The 21495-nt window shown below is 38.8% G+C and overlaps 1 protein-coding gene across 2 annotated transcripts in view; it reads right to left on the bottom strand.

Moving 5' to 3' along the window:
* LOC115518407 (regulator of G protein signaling 7 binding protein) overlaps positions 1-21495 on the bottom strand; it is a 107716-nt gene that overhangs the window by 22306 nt on the left and 63915 nt on the right. For both annotated transcript variants that reach the window (XM_030321886.1, XM_030321893.1), the window contains exon 4: positions 5607-5754. In XM_030321886.1, coding sequence (XP_030177746.1) covers positions 5607-5754 — 148 coding nt within the window. The remainder of the gene's footprint in view (positions 1-5606; positions 5755-21495) is intronic.

Raw genomic sequence — 21495 nt, 5'->3', positions numbered from 1 at the left:
TCTAATTATTGTTTTTAGGATGTTCATTACTATGTTGAATACAAGTGATTGGCCATTCTTGTCTTATTCCTGAGTTTAGAGGAAAAGTGGTCAACTGTTCACCACTGACTGTGATGTCAGCCATGGGTTTATCATATATGGCCTTTATTATATTGCAGTATGTTCCCTTTATACCCACTCTGTTGAGTTTTCATAAAATGGTGTTGAATTGTGTCAAATGCTTTTTCTGCAGCTATTGAGATGATCAAACAATTTTTATACTTCATTTGTTGATCTGGTGTATCACACTGACTGATTTGCAGATGTTGAATCATCCTTGTATCCCTGGAATAGATTCCACTTGATCATAGTGTATGGATACAATAATGTACTAATGTCTTCGGTTTGCTAATAATTTGTTGAGAATTTCTGCATCAATGTTCATCAATGACATTGGCCTCTAATTTTCTTTTTTTTTGTGATGCTTTGTCTGATTTTGGTATCAGGGTTATGCTAGCCTTATAAAATGACTTTGGAAGTGTTTCCACCTCTTACATTTTTTGGAAGAGTTTGAGAAAGATATGTATTAAATCTTTGAATGTTTCATAGCATTCAGCTTGAAGCTGCTTGGTCCTGGACTTTTGTTATGTGGGAGATTTTTGATTACTGATTCAATCTCCTTACTAGTAATTGGTCTCTTTAGATTTTCTATTTCCTCATGATTCAGTCATGGAAGAGTGTATGTTTCTAGGAATTTATCCATTTCTTCTAGATTGTCCAGTTTGCTAGCATATACTTGTTTGGAGTAGTTTTTATGGTCCTTTGCATTTCTGTGATGACAGCTGTAACTTCTCTTTGATTTCAGATCTTATTTATGGGAGACTTCTCTCTTTTTTCATGGTTAGTCTAGCTGAAGGTTTTTCAGTTTTGTTTATCTTTTCAAAGAACCAGCTTTTAGTTTCATTGATCTTCTATTGTCCCCCACCCCCACTCTCCACCTTAGGTCTCTATTTCATTTCTTTTCACTCTGCATTTATTATTTCCTTCTTTCTACTGAATTTGGGCTTTGCTTTTTTTCTGTCTTTGTAGGTTGTAAAGTTAGGTTGATTATTTGTCAGTTTTCTTGCCTATGGAGTTAAGTCTGCTATAGTCTTCCCTCTTAGACTACTTTTGCTACATCCTACAGATTTTGGTATGTCATAATTCTGTTTTCATTGGTCTCTCTCTCTTTTTTTTTTAATTTCTTTATTGACATCTTTGATGGCCCATTGGTTGTTTAGTAGCATGTTGTTTCATCTCCACATTTTTGTGGTTTTTCTAGTTTTCTTTTTGTAATTGATTTCTAGTTTCATACCATTGTAGTCAGAGAAGATACTTGATATGATTTCAGTCTTCCTGAATTTACTGAGACTTGTTTTGTGGCCTAACATGTGATCTGTATTGGAGAATGTTCCATGTACACTTGAAAAGAATGTGTATTCTGTTGCTTTTGGATGGAATGTCTGTATATATCTACTAAGTGCATCTGGTCTAATGGATCATTTAAGGCCATTGTTTTCTTATTAATTTTGGCTTTGCATGATCTCTACATTGGTGTAAGTTGGATGTTAAAGTCCTCTACTATTAGTGTATTGCTGTCAATTTCTTCCTTTAGGTCTGTTAATAATTGGTTTTATATATCTTGGTGTTTCTATGTTGGATACATATATATTTAAAAATGTTATGTCTTTTTGTTGGATTGATCCCTTTAGACTATGTAATGCCCTTATTTGTCTATTATTACAGTCTTTGTTTTAAGTAAACTATACCCTCAGTGTGGGGCTTGAACTCATGACTGCAACATCGAGAATCACATGCTCTATCAACTGAGCCAGCCAGGCATCCCCCTATTATCATAGTCTTTGTTTTAAAGTCTACTTTGTCTGCTATGAATATACCTACACCAGCCTTATTTTCATTTCCATTTGCATGAAATATCTTTCTCCATCCCTTCACTTTCAGTCTGTGTGTGTCCTTACTTCTGAAGTGAGTCTTTGGTAGATGGCATATAGATGGGTCTTATTTTATCCCTTCAGTCACTCTATAGTTTGATTGGAGAGTTTAGTCCATTTACATTTAAAGTAACCACTGATAAGTACTTATTACCATTTTGTTAATTGTTTTCTGGCTGTTTTTGCAGTTCCTCTCTGTTCCTTTCTTCTTTCTCTCTTCCCTTGTGGTTTTATGGCTCTTTTTATGTTTTGTTTAGATTCTTTTCTCATTTTCTGTTGTGTACTTATGGTAAGTTTTTGCTCTATGGCTTACCATAAAGTTCACATACAAGTTCCTATGTGTATAATGGTCTGTTTTGAGTTAATAGCAGCATGACAAAACTTTACATTTTTTTCTCTCCCCTTCATTTTATATTTTTGATGTCACATTTTTACATCTTTTTATTTTATGCATCATTTTAATTTTTGTAGTTTTAGTTAACTGTACTATTTTTGTCTTTTCACCTTCATAGTTGGTTTGTCAGTGGTTGATTTACCACTTTTACTACATATTTAACTTTTCCAGTAGGATTTTATATTTATTCCCTTGTTATTATTTGTATCATTTCTTTTCAGTTTAGAGAAGTCACTTTAACATTTATCGTGATACTGGGCTAGTGGGGATGAGCTCCTTTATAGCTTTTGCTTATCTGGAAAACTATTCATTGCTCTTTTAATTTTGAATAACTTGCCGAGAATTCTTGGTGATTTTTTTTCCTTTCAGCACTTGAATATGTTATGCCACTCTTCTGACTTGCAAGGTTTCTGTTGAAAAATCTGCTAGCATACTCTCTTGCTGCTTTTGAGATTTTCTCTTATCTTTAACTTTTACCATTTTTAGTTATAATGTGTCTTGTGGATCTCTTTGAGTTCATTTTATTTGGGACTCTCTGTGCTTCTTAAACCTGGATTGTTTCCTCAGATTAAAAAAGTTTCAACTCTTATTTCTTCAAATAAGTTTTATGGCCTTTTTTCTCTCTCTTCTCTTTCTCAAGCCTCTATAATGTGAACATTATTCCACTTAATGTCTCAGAGTTATCTTAAGTTATCTTCATTTTTTAAAAATTCTTTTTTCTTTTTGTTGTTTTGCCCAGGTGACTTCTATTCCTTTGTCTTCTGGCTTGTTGATCTGGTTTTTGGCTTCATCTAGCCTGCTGTTAAACTCCTCTTGTGTACTTTTCAGTTCAGTTGTTGTATTCTTCAGCTCTGTAACTACTGTATGAAACTTTCTTATATTTTCTGTCTCTTTGTTGAGGATCTCCATGCTCATCCATTCTTCTCCAGCTCAGTGGGCATCTTTACTGACCATTACTGTAAACACTTTATCAGGTAGGTTGCTTATCTGTTTCATTAATATTTTTTTCTGATGTTTTGTTTTGTTGTTTATTTGTTTGAAACATAATGTTTTGTTGAAACATTTTGTTTTACTCTCTGTGTTGGTTTGTATGGTATTAGTCAAATCAACTACACCTTCCAGTCTTGAAGAATGTCCTTGGACAGGAGATGTCATGTGGAGCCCCTCTGACCACCAGAGCTAGGCGCCCAAGTATTGTCCCCTCTATGGTCTGCACACAGCCATCTGCTGTGGCAGGTTTGTATTTGTGGTGTCAGGGTGGGTGGAATTGGCACTTGGCCTGGCTATGATGTGTGGTTTTGCTCTGATTGTGGGCATGCTCACCAGGTCTAACAGGTTAGAGGGATAGTTCCACAATGGTGCCTACCAATACTGAACTTAGCAAGGTAGGAAGAGGTCACATATATGGTGGCCACCAATGTCTCTGTCGCTGGATAAAGTCCGAACATTTTCCTGCCTCTCTGGCAGGTACTTTAAGTTGAGTAAGTTGTTTTCCTTTACACATGATCTAGGCACTTTTCAAATTGGTGTTTTTGTGCTGGGTCCCAGAGCGAGTAAATCTGAGTCCTTAAGAGTGGGTTCTCCATTTCTTTCAGTTTTACAGTTATCTTAGATGTAATCCTCATTGGTTTTCAAAGTCTGACATTTAGGGGGCTCATACTTCTCATGTAGGATCTAAGGGTTGGGGTGCCTGGTGTGGAGGACAAACCCCTCACTTCTTAGGGAAAAGTACTGTACTTTTGAGATCCCTTCTGATGGTGGATCATGGCACTTAGGGTGGAGTCTTTTTGGCAAGGCACTGTCTTTGCCTCTCCTACCCTTCTCAATGCTGTCCTGTCCGTCCTTTGTTGTGGATGCTCTGTTCATCCAATTTGCTGTTCTTTTTCAAAGGAATTTATTCTATAAATCATTGTGTATTTGTCAGATCCATGAGAGGGAGTGAGTTTACGTCTTCTTATGCCACCATCTTCAACCCAACTCCACCCTGTCTTATTTTTATTGCCAGCCATAGCCTGCTTTCTTAAAAGCTCAGAAGGCTTAGATATGCTGCTGTGCTTGGTTTCTGAAAAGGCAAATGTCTTTGCTGATGGATTATGCCCTGATCATGGCCCTCTGGCAGATATTTCTTCCTGAAAATAGAGCAAAGCATTTTCTATTTCATAAATTAAGATAAATCATTCCCTCACCATTTGTCTATAGCTCTATCAGACCGTGCCAAACAGCTTTATTGTTTGAATTGTTAGATTTCCAAGCTTATACAAAATCCAAGTTTTATTAATAGCATATAATTACCACATGCTTCAATTTTCTATAAACACAGAAATTCAGTAATTAGCTTTAGAATTATATTACAATCTGAAAGTAGAACCACAATGGCTATAAATGCCATTGTGTGTTACATTTCTAAAAATAAAAAAAATAAAATGTTCATTATCTTGTCAATGATTCAACTCTACACAAAGCACTCAGTGGAACTGCCCAGTATTCATTCAACTGCTTTGTGCCAGCTCTAGGGACATTAGTAGCAAAGGACATGATATCACTGTGAAGGCCAATAAATAAGGGTCTTGTCCTCCTGCCTCACAGAATGGTATTTTAGCATGTATATGAGCCATGGCACTTATTGTTATATTATTATTGCTTCCTTTCCCTAAGTGAAACTGAATTACTCTAGAATCTCTTCTTCCCAAGAAGGAAACTCCCTATCTAGCAGTGATCTGGTGCTTGTTAAGGTAAGTGCATTAACTTGCTTTGGCCACTAAGGGGCCCTCAGCTGCATTCTGGGAAAGCAAGAGAAGGGAGCACTACGAAAAGCTGTCTGTCAATTGGGCAGAACGCTTAGCCGTGGACTGGAACCTAAGCAGGCCATTCCATACACCTGAAATCTAAGAAACTACTGGAGGCATATTTGCATGATTTTGGATTCCTCTCCCTTTAAGCAAATGGAAATTTTAGTACCCAGCCCTGTGGGTGAACTGTGATGGTATATGGATCCAACTTTCTCCCTTCCCATGGGAGCACACTGTTTTCATTTCCATGGAGACACAATGTGTTGGAGTGGGATACAAAGAGCCCTGGGAGCCTATGACTACTGGAAATTCTACCATTCTACTGCAGGGTTTGGACTCCTTACCTTCTGCTAGCTCAGTTTTCTGAAATAAGAGTATGAAAGAGAAAATCTCAACTTCTGTAGCCCCTAAGAATATGAACTGGAGGAATACTGGCAGTAACTTCCCACTCACCTTTCAGTGTTCTCAATGTCTGTGGAAACCTGCCAGGAATGTTGCTGAATATCTACAGGGGATGATGAGGAGTCCTCTAGAGCAGGTGTTTCAGTACTGTCCTCAATTTTGCAGTCCAAACTCTTGGTTCCCCCACCAGGCTCCTTTCCTAAAGAGGGGAGAGGGGATGTTGGTAAAGAAAAGGATAAGAAATCAGAAATGCAAGTTCTATAGCCATGATATCATTGCAAAGATTGTCTATGTTTTGAGTCATGGGCTCCATTAACCCTAATAACTTCTGAATATGAAATACTATACTAATTCATTTATTTCTGAATAATACTTAATATAGGTATCTATCTCTGTTTCTAGCTATATAAATATATATATATATACTTTTGTGTGTGTGTGTGTGTGTGTGTGTGCGCGCGCACAGCACATAGCATGTTTCACAACATTCTGGGAAACCCTGAAGATCAAGGTAAAAGTAAGGGCTCCATCTTTGATGGAGTACTGGTGCTCTATAATCCATTCTTAGTGAGATAGATCAGGTCATCTTGAGAGGGGGGTTTCAGCCTGTGAAATCATGCTGCTTTTTGGTTCTCTGATTCAGGAGCAACTATAAGGGCCAGGAGTAGGTGACACCCAGCAGGTTGAATGAGAGCTTCTGCCCTTTTCTCTGACTCTGACACTGACTCTCTTGGATTCATCTCCCTTAAATAAATGTAAATTTGGGGACCCAGCATGTAGAAAATAGTTGTATCTTAGTATATGGGAAATAACTGAGATTGTGGACTTGTCTTCCATTTCCTTGGCTTTCTAGCCTCCTTCACTTTATCCTTCTCTGAGGAAATAGTTCAGCCTCAAGATCCAGCCTTGCTCTGCTGAGACCACAAAGTGCCATAAACGAAAGTTCCATGTACATACTGGGTAGCCATCCACAGCAATGCACTGCCACTCTGCTAAGACTTGTATTTTACCATGACTGATCGCAAGTGAATAAATCAATACTTTCTAGAAACAAACCTTCAAATTGGTTCAGCAATAAATTCATGTGAAAATAAATGGGAATTATAGTCTATTGCCCAGATATCATCTGTTAATGTCTTTTATTCTGCTCTGAACATTTGCCATCTGCAAGGGTGTATGTATCCTGGTGTCATGGAAATGGCTTATGAAGCCCGAGAACTGAGTTTTATGAGTTCATTCATTCACTCATTTATTCATTTATAAATGAATTTATAAATGAATAAATTTAAATTTCTTGAGTATCAGCTAAGTATCAGGTACTGGACTTGATGCTAGATTCTTTTTTACTCTTTTATCCAGTTTTATTTGTATTACGTAGATACAGCTCTAGACTAGTTGGTAAGAATTTATTATATCCCATATTGTTGAATATTCATGAGAGAGCAGCCACACCAGGCTACCTCTTAGCTCAGTTTCCCTAGTCCTGATGTGTGTTTTGCATGGTTAAAAAAAATAAATAAATAAAGCAAACACACTTGTGAATAGGATGGTAAAATCTAATGGGAAGATTTTCCCTTGGATTCCTGACTGCAGGAGACTAGCCAAAATCTCATCCTTGTAATTTCTAACCTATATGGCAGCAACACAAGGAAAAAGAAACAAGCAATTAAGTGGTAATTAACTATACATCATTCATCAACCTAGAGTAGAAATGGACCTCTGAATATTCAGCCAAAGCAAACACACAGTTTACTGATGAGAACTTCTGATCCTTTTGTGTATACTTTATGCACATTGATCCTGGGTGATGGAATTGCTTTTCCAATTTTATGGTATGCTGGGGGAGGGGGGTGAAATTTAATCAAGCACGTAATTTAGCATCTTACGATTTCACAGTTGAAGGGCACTGACCTCTTAAAAGTATTTGCATTGTGCTTCCTGGGAAAGTGCAACAACTAGAGCCCATCTGCTACCCGCCGCTCAGCAGGGTCAGCCTTAGGATACAGTTCTGCAGTGACAGCTAAGCTCTGAGAGAGAAGCAAAAAGAACCAAACCCTAGCTTTTTGCTTTTCAAAACTCTGAAGGATTGGGCCACACATGGTTCCTGGGGTACTCCTGTGGAGTTGAAATGATTTGGGGAAAGCAGTATGCTTTTTGGGCAGTGAAGAGTAGAGAAAGAAGATACATAAGCAGACTTAATTCTCTGCCTATGGGTTTTGCTTGGCTTGGGGCCACAGTAGCCCCTCTCCTGTGGTCAGGACTGTACAGCTCAAAGCTTTCATTCAAATGAGAACAGGGAGGACACGAGGTAGTGTGATGCTCTTTCTTGGAGTCCTCTCTCTCTTTTTAAAATCATTTTTAATGTGTATTTATTTTTGAGAGAGAGCGAAAGGGAGAGAGGCGCAGAATCTGAAGCAGGCTCCAGGCTCTGAGTTATCAGTACAGAGCCTGACATGGGGCTTGATCTCACGAAGCGTGAGATCATGACCTGAGCTAAAGTTGGATGCTTAACTGACTGAGCCACCCAGGTGCCCCTGGAGTCCTCTCTTTACCTCCCTCAAGTATATACTTTTTACAGGCAAAGGCATAAAGAGAACCCAATCTACAATCAGTTTTACACTTAACTGCCTGTAATAATTCTGCTACTTATATAAGACACACATCATTCTTTGACCTTTTCAAAGTAAAATAACTGTTCATATAACTGAAACACACCTGTGAGCTTGTCATCTCACCAGGTCATCTCCTCCTTTTCCTCATTTTCAGTGACTAGTTCTAACTCTGCTAATGCAGATGAACAAAAATAAAAGCCTTGAACATTGGGCTTGCAGTTGAGTGCTTTCTATCAGCTCACAAAATCTCTGCAGAATTTTGATCATCTTGTATCTTCTCTGGCTGAAACATCTTCAAAGACAGAAGGTATCAGTATGCATTTAAGGGGTTCTCAATTGCAGAATATTTATGGGGTCAAGTTTACTCTGCAAGTTGATATTAATTGCTTTCACTTACTGATAGCACTGACTTCATGTTGGGCATCCCTTTCCAGTACAGTATCTGCTTATTGTCTTTATAGTACTTATCTCTTTTAGAAATTATCTTGCATATGTATTTTTTTTATGTTTATTTTTGAGAGGAGGGAGGGGCAGAGAGAGAGGGAGACACAGAATCTGAAGCAGGCTCCAGGCTCCGAGCTGTCAGCACAGAGTCTGACGTGGGGCTCAAACTCATGAGATGGGAGATCATGACCTGAGCCGAAGTCAGACGCTTAACCGACTGAGCCACCCAGGCGCCCCTTATGTATTTGTTAACTAAATACATTTTTAATAGTACATAAATTTGAATATGTTTTTTCTTGTAACTGTTTCATATCTCTACTGCTGCATACGTATGGCTCCTGCTTTCTTTGTATACCACATTTCTTGGGTCCCACATCTTCAGCTTTCTTGGATGCAGTTTCCATTTTGTTGCAGCATATCCTTGACTAATTACTTCAGAGAATGTCTGTGGAAAATACATTTTCTTCTCTTTTCTCTTTCTTTGCACTCACACTTAAATTTTAATTGACTAGATATGGAAATCTGTCTTCACAGTAACTTTCTCTCAAAACTTGGATGCTACTGTTTCCTTATCTTACATCCATATCCAGAATGACTTGTGTGTAGCCTGTTTACAGCTCTCTGAAAACTTTTTAGGGTATTATCTTCACATTTTTTGATTTATGAAATGGGTCCTAAATATGTATAGGAATAGCTTCTTTTTATGTTAATCTTTTTTTGGCATTTGATTGGCATTTGTAATTTATTACCTATTTTTTTATTTTGAAAATTTGCAAACCTATGGCAAACCTGTAAAAATATTCCAGTTTCACAAACTGTTAACATTTAGTTATATTTTATTTCTCTCCATCTCTCTATGTGTATGTATATGTGTATAGATTTCATATATACATACTGTATTGATTGTATATAATTTTTATATTTAAAGTCACATATACATATAAATATAACTTTTTATGACCCATTTAAGAGTAAGTTGCAGACATTAATGGCACTTTAACTACTCAGCATATATCTCCTAAAGAACAGGATCTTTTCCCTACATAACCTCAAAACAATGATTGGGCCAAAAAATTATTTAGCTTGGATTAAATATGATTCAATACAATTTGATACAATACTAATATTTAATATGCAGTCTGTATTCACGTTTCCCCAATTGTTCCAATAATGTTTTTCTAACCTTTTTTTTTTAAGTTCCATAAACTTAAAAGGAAGTTTCCATAAAAGGATTGTGCACTGCATTTAGTTGTCATTTTTCTTTTAGAACTGCACCCTTGTCTTTTTTTGACTTTCATGTCATTAGCATTTTTCTTGTTTTTTAATTTTATTATTTTTATTTTGAGAGAAATCCCCCTCTGTGGGATGGGCACAGAGGGAGAGAGAGAGAGAATCCCAAGCAGACTCCATGCTGTCAGCATGGAGCCCAATGTGAGGCTTGAACTCATGAACTGAGAATTCATGATCTGAGCTGAAATCAAGAGTCAGACACTCCACCTACTGAGCCACCCAGGCACCCCCATGTTATTAATGTTTTTGAATGAAGAGGTCAGGCTAGTTGTTTTATAGAAAGGCTTTCCGTTTGGATTTTCTTATTGTTTCTGCATGTGTGGATTCAGAGTAAACATTTTTTGGCGTGGGTATTATAGAAGTGCTATTGTGACTGGCTTAGTACAGTGCATTAGAAAGCATATGAGTCAGTTTGTCCCATTATTGTTAGTTAAGTATTATTAGTGGCTTGGTTTCTGTCCAAAGCTTTCATTCCAATGGAAAAAGGGGATCTACCATTATAGATGTACCCTTTTCCCTTAATAGTTGCTAAGTACTCTATGGAGTGATTCATTGAGATGTTACAGCATTTTCAATTTAACTATTTCTTTTAGGTTTGGGAAAAGTTTTTCTCTTTTTCTTGATTATCTCCTTCTCTCTATTCCCTCCATTCTTTCAGAATTCCTATTTCTTATTGGAGTCTCTGGATCCATCCTATATGGTTCTTAACTATCCTCCATATTCCATGTTTATTTTGGGGGCTGAATTCTGGGAGAATACCTTGACTTGATCTTATAGTTCACTATTTTAGGGTCTCAGTATATTCATTATAACAATTGTTAAGAACTGTGAAGGGTCTGAGATTTTATTATACCTGTTGGTGAGCCTGCCACAGTTTCATGGATACTGGAAGAAGCCTGGAGACTTCTGGGTCAGAGACAAAAACAGTTTATTACTCACAGAATAGTAGTGGCCATACTAATAAGCATTTGTGTTGTTTTCTTGAATCCTAATTCCCACAGGGAGACACAAAAAGCGTCAGATCACTACCTGTCCAACAAGGGGCTGTGTGACAAAAGAGGAACCCTGAGCTTAGGAAATGTGCCTTTTATAAGCATGTCTGCCCTTTGCCCAAGAGGGAAACATTTTCATTATACTGAATAGTCAGGATGCCTTGCTCTGGAAAGCGATGCTATCTCTATTTTCCAAGGCATCTGCTAAGTAAATACCCTTGAAAAGATAGTATAAAACAAAAGGGCAGTCAGTGCCTCCATTGGCAAGATGTACAGAAATGCAAGAAGCTGGAGAGTTGCCTCCCAACACTAAGTAACCCAGCTATTTAGTTTTTATTTGGTTGATAACATTTTTATCTCCAACAAATTTGGCTGCTTCCTTTTTGTTACTGACAGTTATTGTTTTATGGGTATGATAGACTCAAATGTCTCTGAGAATATCAACTACATATATCTTAAATTCTTTGTCTGTTTCCACTTTACAATTTGTTCTTCAAGTATTAGCTGTTTGTTTATTGCAGTTGGCATCCCCTTTTTGGGGTGTTGGGTTTTTTTTTTCATTAGAGAGAGGGAGCAAGCGAGTGAAGGCGGAGAGAGAGAGGGAGGAAGAGAGAATCCCATGAGGGGCAGAGAGAGAGAGAGAGAGAGAGAGAGAGAGAGAGAGAGAGAAGTGGGGCTCATCCAAAGTCGATTTTTTTTTTTTAATTTGTCATTCCTGGATATCTATCTAGATTTATCTTTGAGGATCTCTGTTTGCCTATCGTTCTGATTACAGTTCCCTCCTTCTGATTATTTTGGTGAAGGGACAGGATGTGTGGCTGCAAAATGGGCGCTTAAAGCTTATCTTCTGGGTGCTTCTCATCTCCAGTAACAAGTTACCTGGGCACTTGCCTGTTTTTTGGGCCTCCTGTCTACTCAGAGTTTCCTGTTTAAAACTCCTACTCCAACTGTAGATGCTGGAGAGGATGTGGAGAAATGGGATCCACCCTCTTGTGCTGTTGGTGGGAATGCAAACTGGTATAGCCACTCTGGAAAACAGTGTGGAGTTTCCTCAAAAAATTAAAAACAGACCTACCCTATGACCCAGCAGTAGCACTGCTAGGAATTTACCCAAGGGATACAGGAGTACTGATGCATAGGGGCACTTGTACCCCAATGTTTATAGCAGCACTCTCAACAATAGCCAAATTATGGAAAGAGCCTAAATGTCCATCAACTGATGGATGGATAAAGAAATTGTGGTTTATATACACAATGGAATACTACATGGCAATGAGAAAGAATGAACTATGGCCCTTTGTAGCTACGTGGATGGAACTGGAGAGTGTGATGCTAAGTGAAATAAACCATACAGAGAAAGACAGATACCATATGGTTTCACTCTTATGTGGATCCTGAGAAACTTAACAGAAACCCATGGGGGAGGGGAAGGAAAAAAAAAAGAGGTTAGAGTGGGAGAGAGCCAAAGCATTAGAGACTCTAAAAAACTGAGAACAAACTGAGAGTTGATGGGGGGTGGGGGGGGGAGGTGATGGGCATTGAAGAGGGCATCTTTTGGGATGAGCACTGGGTGTTGTATGGAAACCAATTTGACAATAAATTTCATATATTAAAAAATAAAAATAAAAATAAAACTCCTACTCCATTGAGATATACTGAACAATTTAGCCTGTGAAAAAACACTGGAGTAATGTGTTCACTTTCTTTTTCTTCTACAGCTGTCTTTATGGAGGCTCAGAGTTATTTCACACTCTGCTCTGCTTTGCTGCCCAGTCCGGACAATCACACCAGATGTCCTCCTGGGGCGAGCAGTGATGGTCTCATTGCTCAGTGTGGGGCAGCCCAGTTTTTTCTGAATGCCATTTCAAACATTAATTTCCCTGACAATAGTCCCAGAAACCCTTCCTGTGATTTGCATTTGTTGATTCCAAGTTCAAAGTATTTCTGGAATTGATTTTATTTTTGCAGTAATTTTCTCCTGCTTGAATTTCTTTTGTTTCTTTTTGAGTATCTTATCAGCTGTGGTTTCCTCTGTTCATTTATATCTACCAATCCAATCTCAATAACATTGGAGCTTTGAGAAATTCTTCCAAATTTCTGGTTTGTTGAAGACGTCCTTCCTTGTTTTTCAGGGGCATAGAAGACTGTTCTTTGTTTGCCAACCTCTGTTTCCTTTTCCTCTTACAAGTGGGGGTGGGGGGCGGGGGTGGCATGTGGGAGAGCTACGGCCAGTGGATTGTAAGTAGGAGTGATGTATTCCTCTTCCAAATTCGCTCCGAAAAATCCTCCCATGTGATTCTCCTTGCTGTCTTTTCTCCTCCTGACCATTGGATGGACGTGGAGAGTGGAAGGAGCAAAACTGCTCACCCTCTCAGCTCTCGCATTGGACTCTGCCATGGATAATGAATTCTGTTTTAATCCATCAAGATTTGGTGTTGTTTCATGAAGCAGTACTCTATCCTGACAAATATAAGAACTAATATGAATTTATTTATTTTTTCATGATATCTTTTTTCTGTTATTTCAATGGAGTTTCCGAAGGAGGGAAAATATATGTATGAGTTCAGTCTAACATGTCTGGACAAGATTTTCCACCAATTATACTCCCTCTCTTTTGACAATAAATGCAAAATGAAAGCAGTACATTCATCCATTCACTAGTTATTCATGGAAATTTTGCTCTAGGCACTATGCTAAATTCTGGGGATACAACGGTGAATACACTCAAGGTGATCAAGTCTAGAGAGGACAACAGACAGGAAAACAGGCAACTACCTACCCCTCAGTGTAAAAGGTGCTAAAATCCGTGCCATGGAAATGCTTGGGGATGTAGGCCCAGGGAAAGCTTCCTATAAGAAGTCCCATCTAAATTATGACCCAGAAGGTAGGTCAGATGAAAGGGATGGGCGTGGGATGGGGGAGGATGGGTAATAAGTTCCAAGCAAAAGGAGGAACTGCAAAGAATGTGCAAGTTCAAGTATCTACAGATACTATACCTACAGATAGTTCAAGATGCCTGGAGAGCGGCAGGACAAGGTATGGGGGGCAGGTGAGGTGAGGACTGTTAGTAAAAGATGAAGCTGGAAAATTAGGTTCAGTTCATAGATGTTCTTAGGACCACATTAATGAGTCAGCAGAGTTCTGGTCTACACACCTGGACAGTGGCTAGTTTGAATTCCTTATCCCTAGCTTCCCTGTTTGACCAAGTGTCCTTAGATTGGAGTACCAGTTCTCTAACATCAGGTGGGCTCTCAGGAAAGGGGTCAACCAGCTTACAAATGGTAACTTCAAGTCAATGTTTTACTGTACCCAAGAGAGTGAATATGCATTCAAAATCATTTCTGATTATGAAATGAAAAACTCTGTCCCCTGAAAAATCAATTTCAGGCCTCAGTGAACAAATATTTGCTCAGGGAGGGGATAGACGTAGGGGAGAGAGTCCATAGAGTACCTTGAAATCACACTAAGCTGGCTTCATCACTGTTAAGAACTAGACATCAGAAAGTTGGCTACATTCCTCAGGGCCTTGCAAAGCTTTTTGCCTTCAGCTCCCTTGGGGTTTCCATGTATTTTTAGTTTGTTTATGGATAATATAATAGGCGTGTTTGAGGAAAAGTTAAGAGAAACCACCCATGAAGCACATACCAGTTTGGAAAGTTGGTTATTCTTATATTCGTGAGAAATGGTCAGTTGTTTAGGAGAAATAAAAACACATCTGATTCTGGGGCAGCCTCAAGAGTTCCAGAGAGTACCCTCCACCTCAGAAATCCTAGGCATGGGCCCTGGCAGATGGTGCTGGGGTCCTTTATTTCCAGTGCGAGCTTCTTTATCACACTCGACTTGACTTTCCTTCTCCTGATTTCTTATTTTTCCTACCCTCTTTCTTCTCTATCCATGCTTTCCTCTACTGCTTTTCCCTTTCTCCCTCCCATTCCTTCTTGCTTTCCTGCCAGTGACATTGGGAAGCACTGCTATAGACAGTGTCTCTTTGGAGGCCCCTGGTGTCTAGCAATGTCCATTTCATCCATTTGCGTACATTTCCCTAGGAATCAAAGCCAATCTTCTCTGAGCTAATATGACACCACTGCACTCTCATCTCCTTTATGATTGGGGCAAATTGCCTGTGTTCTTGGTACTCCCGACACGTTGTCTGCTCTGCACAGACAAGGCTTTCACAAAAGTTTTCATCCTGACTGGGAGCAAAACGAACACGGTTTGCATGAGATGCATGTATGGAACCTTATCTAGGTAGTTGTTCTCGCTCTCAAGTGTTTCCATAACCGGTAGGTGCTTTTTACCTCTCTGCACTATGAAAAGAAAAAACAAACTGAGGAAACGTAGGCTGCTTGTGAAGTAATCCAACTTTACTCTCGAGTTTCTAAAAAGCATGTCGTTTGAGAAGAGGTAAATTATTTTAATTCAGTTAGCTTTTTACCTATATTAGAAAGTAGTTTCAAAGGCTTTTCTACGCTGTGGTACGAAGATATTCACAGTGCCATAAAACACATAGTGGAAAATAAAAATGATAACATAAACAGAGCTCTATTCTTATCCATACACTGGAAAATAAACATTTGCCAATTTGGGAGAGATACAGAACTATCCTCCTTTCCCCACAGTCCTCTGTGCTCCTTATGGTACTGTACTCCTGTCACTGCCCCCACAGTAGCAGCCATCTTGGCAGCTGCACGTAGCTATGTGAGGAAGCAGAGGCCCAAGGGTCCCGCAGCAGCACTGGAGAAGAGCAGATAAAGAGATGCATTTGAAGAAGGTCCCTATGCAGTTTTTACTGCTTCATTTCTGGCCCCTAAAGTAGAGCAGAACAATATATAAGGTATATTTACTGTATAATTAATTAATTCCAATTTTCCCACAGGAGTATGATGGCTGAATTATCCTTCCTTTGGATCACACAAATGCTACATTTTGTTTAATTTTAATTTAATTTAATTTTACTAAATATACTCATTTCTTTGTCAGAATTCTTCCCACCCAAAGTAAAATATTTTATAAATAGATCATTATGATAAATAGATCTATAAGAAATAGATCTATAAATAGATCATTAAATGATCTATGGAGTTAAGTTTGCTTCCCATCTTAAAAGTAACTCTCCAACTTAATGTTATTTTGGTAGGAAATTAAATACAAAATAGATTTTAGCCATTAAACACGGTATTTTGAAATATGTACACTAATCTTCAAAAAGTCAAATCTGTGGATAAAATTCAACCAATCGTACTAGTACTTTTTATTTCTCCATTTGGTATGTTCTCTTGCCCTTCTCCAATGGAGCTTAGTGGGAAAGGGTCTGGTGTGCTGGAACAATCAGGAACTTTGCAGTGGGCTTAATGTGCTATGGGACCTTGGGCAAGTTATCTCTTTCAGCTTCGGGTTCTTCATCTGTCCAATGGAGGAAATAACAGTGAGGAAAAAGCCAGATAGTATGTATAAAGCAGCTGCTAGTAGAAAGTACACAGTAAGTGGAAGCTATTGTTACTGCTATCATCCTAGTCCTCAACTGACTCAACTTTGGTACAAGGTGATGAATATGTTGTCCTACTCACTGTTTGGCATATGAAGACAGGGAGAGAGAGAGAAATAGACGGTGCTAGATAACCCTTGTAATAGATTCCAGAAGGTGGTTATAATTATATTCTGCAAACAGTGCAAATTCATTCTAGTCTTGGATTCTTTGCATCAGACACCAATGTTTATGAGGTTGTTTCCATCTTGTCATTCAAATCTTTGATTAAACGCTGTCTCCTCACAGAGCTTTGGCCTTCCCTTCTAGGGTAGCCACCCAGTTACTTTCTATTGTATCATCTATTCTATTTTAATTACTGACATTGCACTTATTAGTATCGGGGATTTTTAGAACATTTGAATTTTTTTCTTTTTTTTCTTTCCTCTCCTCTCCTCTTTTCTTTTCTTTTTTCTTTTTTTCCCCCTATTTTTCTGCTCTAGAGTATATACTTGACAGTAAAAGGTGTGTCTTCAGCCTTGATCCCTGAAGTCCCCTAGCACCTGTTCTAGGTGCTATCATATCCTTAGATATGATAGGTGCTCAATAAATATTTGTTCAAAGAATGAACGCATGTTTCCACTCAGAATTTGAATCATAGTCTAAGATCTATTCTGCTTCATTTCTTCTAACCTGCTGTTCTATTTTAGTATCAATTGCTTCATTACATTGGAAAATAAAGTCTTGTGGCTATATTCTATTTCTGTTTTTATGTTGCTTGTTTCTTTTATTGGTGTGGGTCATTTCCTTTACATTTCTTAATAGGAGGGTTGAATATATTGGAGTCTTTACTGCTCATATTCTATTCTTTGTCTTGAGTTCATTCTGTATTTTGCTGGATGGCAGGCAGTTCATTAATTTCTCATAATAGCATCTTGAGCTCTCAGCTCCCACTAGATTTTGAATTGAGATTTTTTCAACTTTCAATATTTCTCTCTCCTTTCCCTTTGTGATTACATTATACCCTCAGAGGACTTGGGAACAATTTGGCTGTAAGCTGTGGCCCAGAGGTAGAGCAGAGTCAGAGGGGACCACTGCCCCCTCACTGTCAGAGCCAGGTGAGGCAAAAACACAGATGGAAAGAGCAAGTTCACATGTGAAGGGGAGCTGCACTGGAATGTTCTATTGTCTCTGCTCCTTTCAATAGCACTGTTGCCCAAACTGATTGAATGGGGAGAGAACGTGAGAGGGAGGAAAACCATGGTCAAAACAGTAGGATCATTCAATTCCCTTAGAAACCTGGCCCCACTTACTGCCAACAGAGCAAATGAGACCTACAGTCTCATTTCATCTGGTGGCAGGAAACAGGCACTGATGGTCAGTGCGATACATGGACTCAGCTATGGGAAAAGATTTCCTACTAACTAAGTGTGAAGAAGAGAGAGCAACTATTTTGCAGTATAAACAAAGAAATTACACTTTGTCAAGCAATGGTCCAATCTACAACTTTAAGTGTTAGAATATGAAACTACAAAATGACTAAAATTATTCCCATCTGTCATCTTCTTGAAATAAACAATTCTCCAAACCACAAGCTACATGGTACAACCCAATGCCTTTATTAAATCTGGATTTTACCTCACATTACTGTAATTGACTTTAATTTTGTTGGCCGTGAAAAAAGAAAATCATTTCATTACTGTTTTTCTTCTTATTCTTCTCCTCCTTCTCCTCCTCCATCTCTACCTCTTCCTCCTTCTCCTTCTTCTTTTTGGCAGTAGCATGATCTTGTAAATTTTAAAAGATTTCCAAGTAGATTGTACCAGGGAGATGTATGAGACAGCAAAAATTCAGAAGCATGGTGCATGGAAAAAGCATGAAGATCCACAGAAGATTATGTTAAGGAGTAAGGATACTTAGAATTTGCTTAATTGGGAGAAGAAGACAATCTTCAGTACTAAATCCAAGCTCCCTACAGGAGCTTTAAAATGATTTGAGCCTTATTTTTCCCAGAAGGAAACCATACTCTTTGCTCCTGCCGTAACTTTGTGCACTCTTTTTCTCCAAAGAGTACGCTTATGACTCCTCAATACAATAGCAAAACTAAACATGATTCAGAGTACTTGCTGAACTTCTGGTGGTAGCCAGGGGGTAACTAGAAATAAAAATAAGTTAAAAGTACATGTAACTGTGAAACAATCTAGCTTCAATATCTAATCTCAACAACAACAACAACAAATTGACCAAAGACCCTCCTATAGAGCCAAACTTGATTCAGTTACAATTCCTTCCTTTTCTCTGATGGAAAAGAAATAGTGAAGAAGAGGGGGAATGGCCAACCAGTAACACTCATGCAGAGGGATAAGAAACTAGCTAACCTAAAAGTTATCCAAACACCAACTTTTACCACACATTAGAAGAAACATACCAGAAAGAAATTCTAAGTAGAAAGATATTTGAAGTGTCACAGACTAGAATGGGAGTCACTATTCACAAGATTCCAAGGACTACTGATTTCCTGGATAAAGGGACTTAGTGAGATTTTCTAGACAGGCCACTACCCTAGCCCAAGGCCACACCAGAGATACTACTGCCTTTGGATAAAGAATATGTTATCTGGCATCTTCAATCTTGGTAGACAGATTTGTGTAGATCCTGGGGAAAGGGGACTTAGTCACATTGGCAGAGCCTTCTTCCCCATCCCTTCCCCATTTCTTGTTCTCATGCAGTAAGGCCGCTTAGGCTTGCTGACTCCCCTCTGTCTACTTTTATGAGAAGGGGCTGTACGTTTCCAGGACAAGATGCATGTTACATCTCTTAATTTGCCCAACTCTTACTTGAGTAAGAGTACTCCTGTGCTGTGGTCTGTGGACATATTTCTTCCTTTTGTTTTTAAGATTTTACTTTTAAGTAATCCCTACACCCAATTTGGGGCTTGAATTTTCAACCCCAAGATTGAGACCTGCATGCTCTATGGGCTGAGTCAATGAGGCTCCCCTAGACATATTTCTTCCAGTCATTTCTGGCAGTCCATGGTCACTGGAGTCAAGTATTTCTATTCTCTTTCGTCATGGCCTTCCAGATTGTTAGCAGCACATTTCATATACTTATTGTTTACTAGCTGGAGGCTCTTGGACACAGGTTACTCTCCAGTTTCCAATGATACCAAAGAAAGAAAGAAGAAAAACTAATGACATGAACTGACATTTTCTATGCCATTCTGATGGTGGGAATATAAATTAGTCAACAGAAAGAAGCCAGGAGTCGAAAGCAATCATTATAGGGTTAATCTCCTAGGTGTAATGAGGAAATTAACGGAGAGAATAAAGAAATAGAGAAGAAGTGTAATACAAATATAGGGCTAGAAAAATTAGGAATAATTTCTTTAATGGAACCACCCCTTTTCTAAGAGCTAGTATTTTATTTGGCACTCCAGAAATTTTCAGGATATTTGTCAAGTATGTATTTTCATACATGTTTTCTAGTGCTTTATTTTCTCTGGTTTAATGATATTTTCCTTTGTGCCTACTTCTAGTTACTTATTTCCATTTTCCACATAGTTTTTCAAGGTTATTAATTATTTTTTTAAGGTTTACTTATTTTCAAGAGATAGAGTGAGCACATGCACAGGCAGGGAGGTGAGGGGTGATAGGGTGGGGTGAGAGTGGTGGGGGGGGGAGGGGCAGAGAGAGGGGAACAGAGGATCTGAATGGGGCTCAGTGTTGGCAGCAGTGAGCCCGATGCGGAGCTCCAACTCACCAACCTGAGATCATGACCCGAGTCAAAGTCAGACAGTTAACTTGACTGAGTCACTCAGGTGCCCCAGGTTTTTGTTTTTTTTTTTTTTTAACTTTAAATAAGATAGTTTTCTTTACTCCTAGTTTAAAGATTTCTCACTAAGAAAATCTTTGTCTTCATTGCCTTACCTCTACTGGTGCTTAGAGGTAACAGTACATGAGACAATTAGCTCTTGGACGTGTTTCCTGGAAACACAGGAGGCTTGCCAGGGGTAGAAGGATGGTTTGCTGATTCCAGACGGTGATTACAGAAGGTTACAGAAGGTTACAAATAGATTCAGTTGGAGAAATGTCTCGATGAATTGTTCTTTTAATTTTCTTCAAGCAGGAAGAAAGTAAATTTTGGGGAGCTTTCGATACCATAGATCTAGGTTGAGGCCCAAGAATTTGCGTTTCTAACGAGTGATGCTGGTACTCCTAGTGTGGAGACTACACTTTGAAAACCACAGCTTGATTTCAATGGTCGTGTCAAGGGCTTGCGGAGACAGCACGAGCCATCACACACAGCCCTTGCTCATCAGAGGTACCTACTGCTTTCGTATTTGGTTTTCATCAGCGTGGATGATAAAGAAGAAAGCATAGAACAAAGTTGAAAGCATATACTTAGGTGGATAGAGAATGGCAAGGTAAGGATCTGGAAGGTTTAGTTTTTACTCATATAGTGGGGTGATTTCCTTTTGTTTCAAAGGGTAGAGTGACACCTTCCAATCTTCACGGTGTTTCGGAATCACCTGGAGGGCCCCCAGAGATTCTGATGCAGTAGGTCTGGGGTAGGATCCATGAGCCTGCAAGGTTAGTCGGCATCCTGGATAATTTTGAACCAGTTTGTCTAAGGATTTACACTTTAAATAATAATGATTTTAGAGGCATAAAATAGATGTCCAAGTGGAGTCTTAATCCTATATGTGGGAGAAATCAAAGACCCTATCAGGCAGATTCTTTTTAGTGTTGTACATGGAAGGCTAGGTGTGAGAGCAGGGGGGTTATTATTTTTAGAATAATAAGCAGGGAAGGGAGCAGGTCAGAGACTGACAATGTAGACAGGAGGTACTGAAGACCAAATGAGCTGATCAGCTAAGAGGCCGTGTGTTTTTACTTGTGTGCTCAAGACAATACAGTATTTCCAAATACAATAAGGAAACAACCTGGATGAGGGAGTCCCTTTTACTTTTAAACAGAGAGCTAGCTGAGAAGAGCCTTTCTTTCAAAAGCCAGTTGTGAAAAGACAGAGTAGGAATGGATGGCAGGAGACCAGGTGGCACACAGGAGTTAGAGCGAGAGTGGGGTTGGAGGTCACTGAGTGTTAAGGACATGTCATCAACCAGGGAGATTGCAGTGGCA

This window comes from Lynx canadensis, chromosome A1 (genome assembly GCF_007474595.2).
Source record: "Lynx canadensis isolate LIC74 chromosome A1, mLynCan4.pri.v2, whole genome shotgun sequence".
Lineage (NCBI taxonomy): Eukaryota > Metazoa > Chordata > Mammalia > Carnivora > Felidae > Lynx > Lynx canadensis.
Note: the sequence above shows the minus strand (reverse complement) of the source record. Positions and strands in the feature narration are given on the sequence as shown.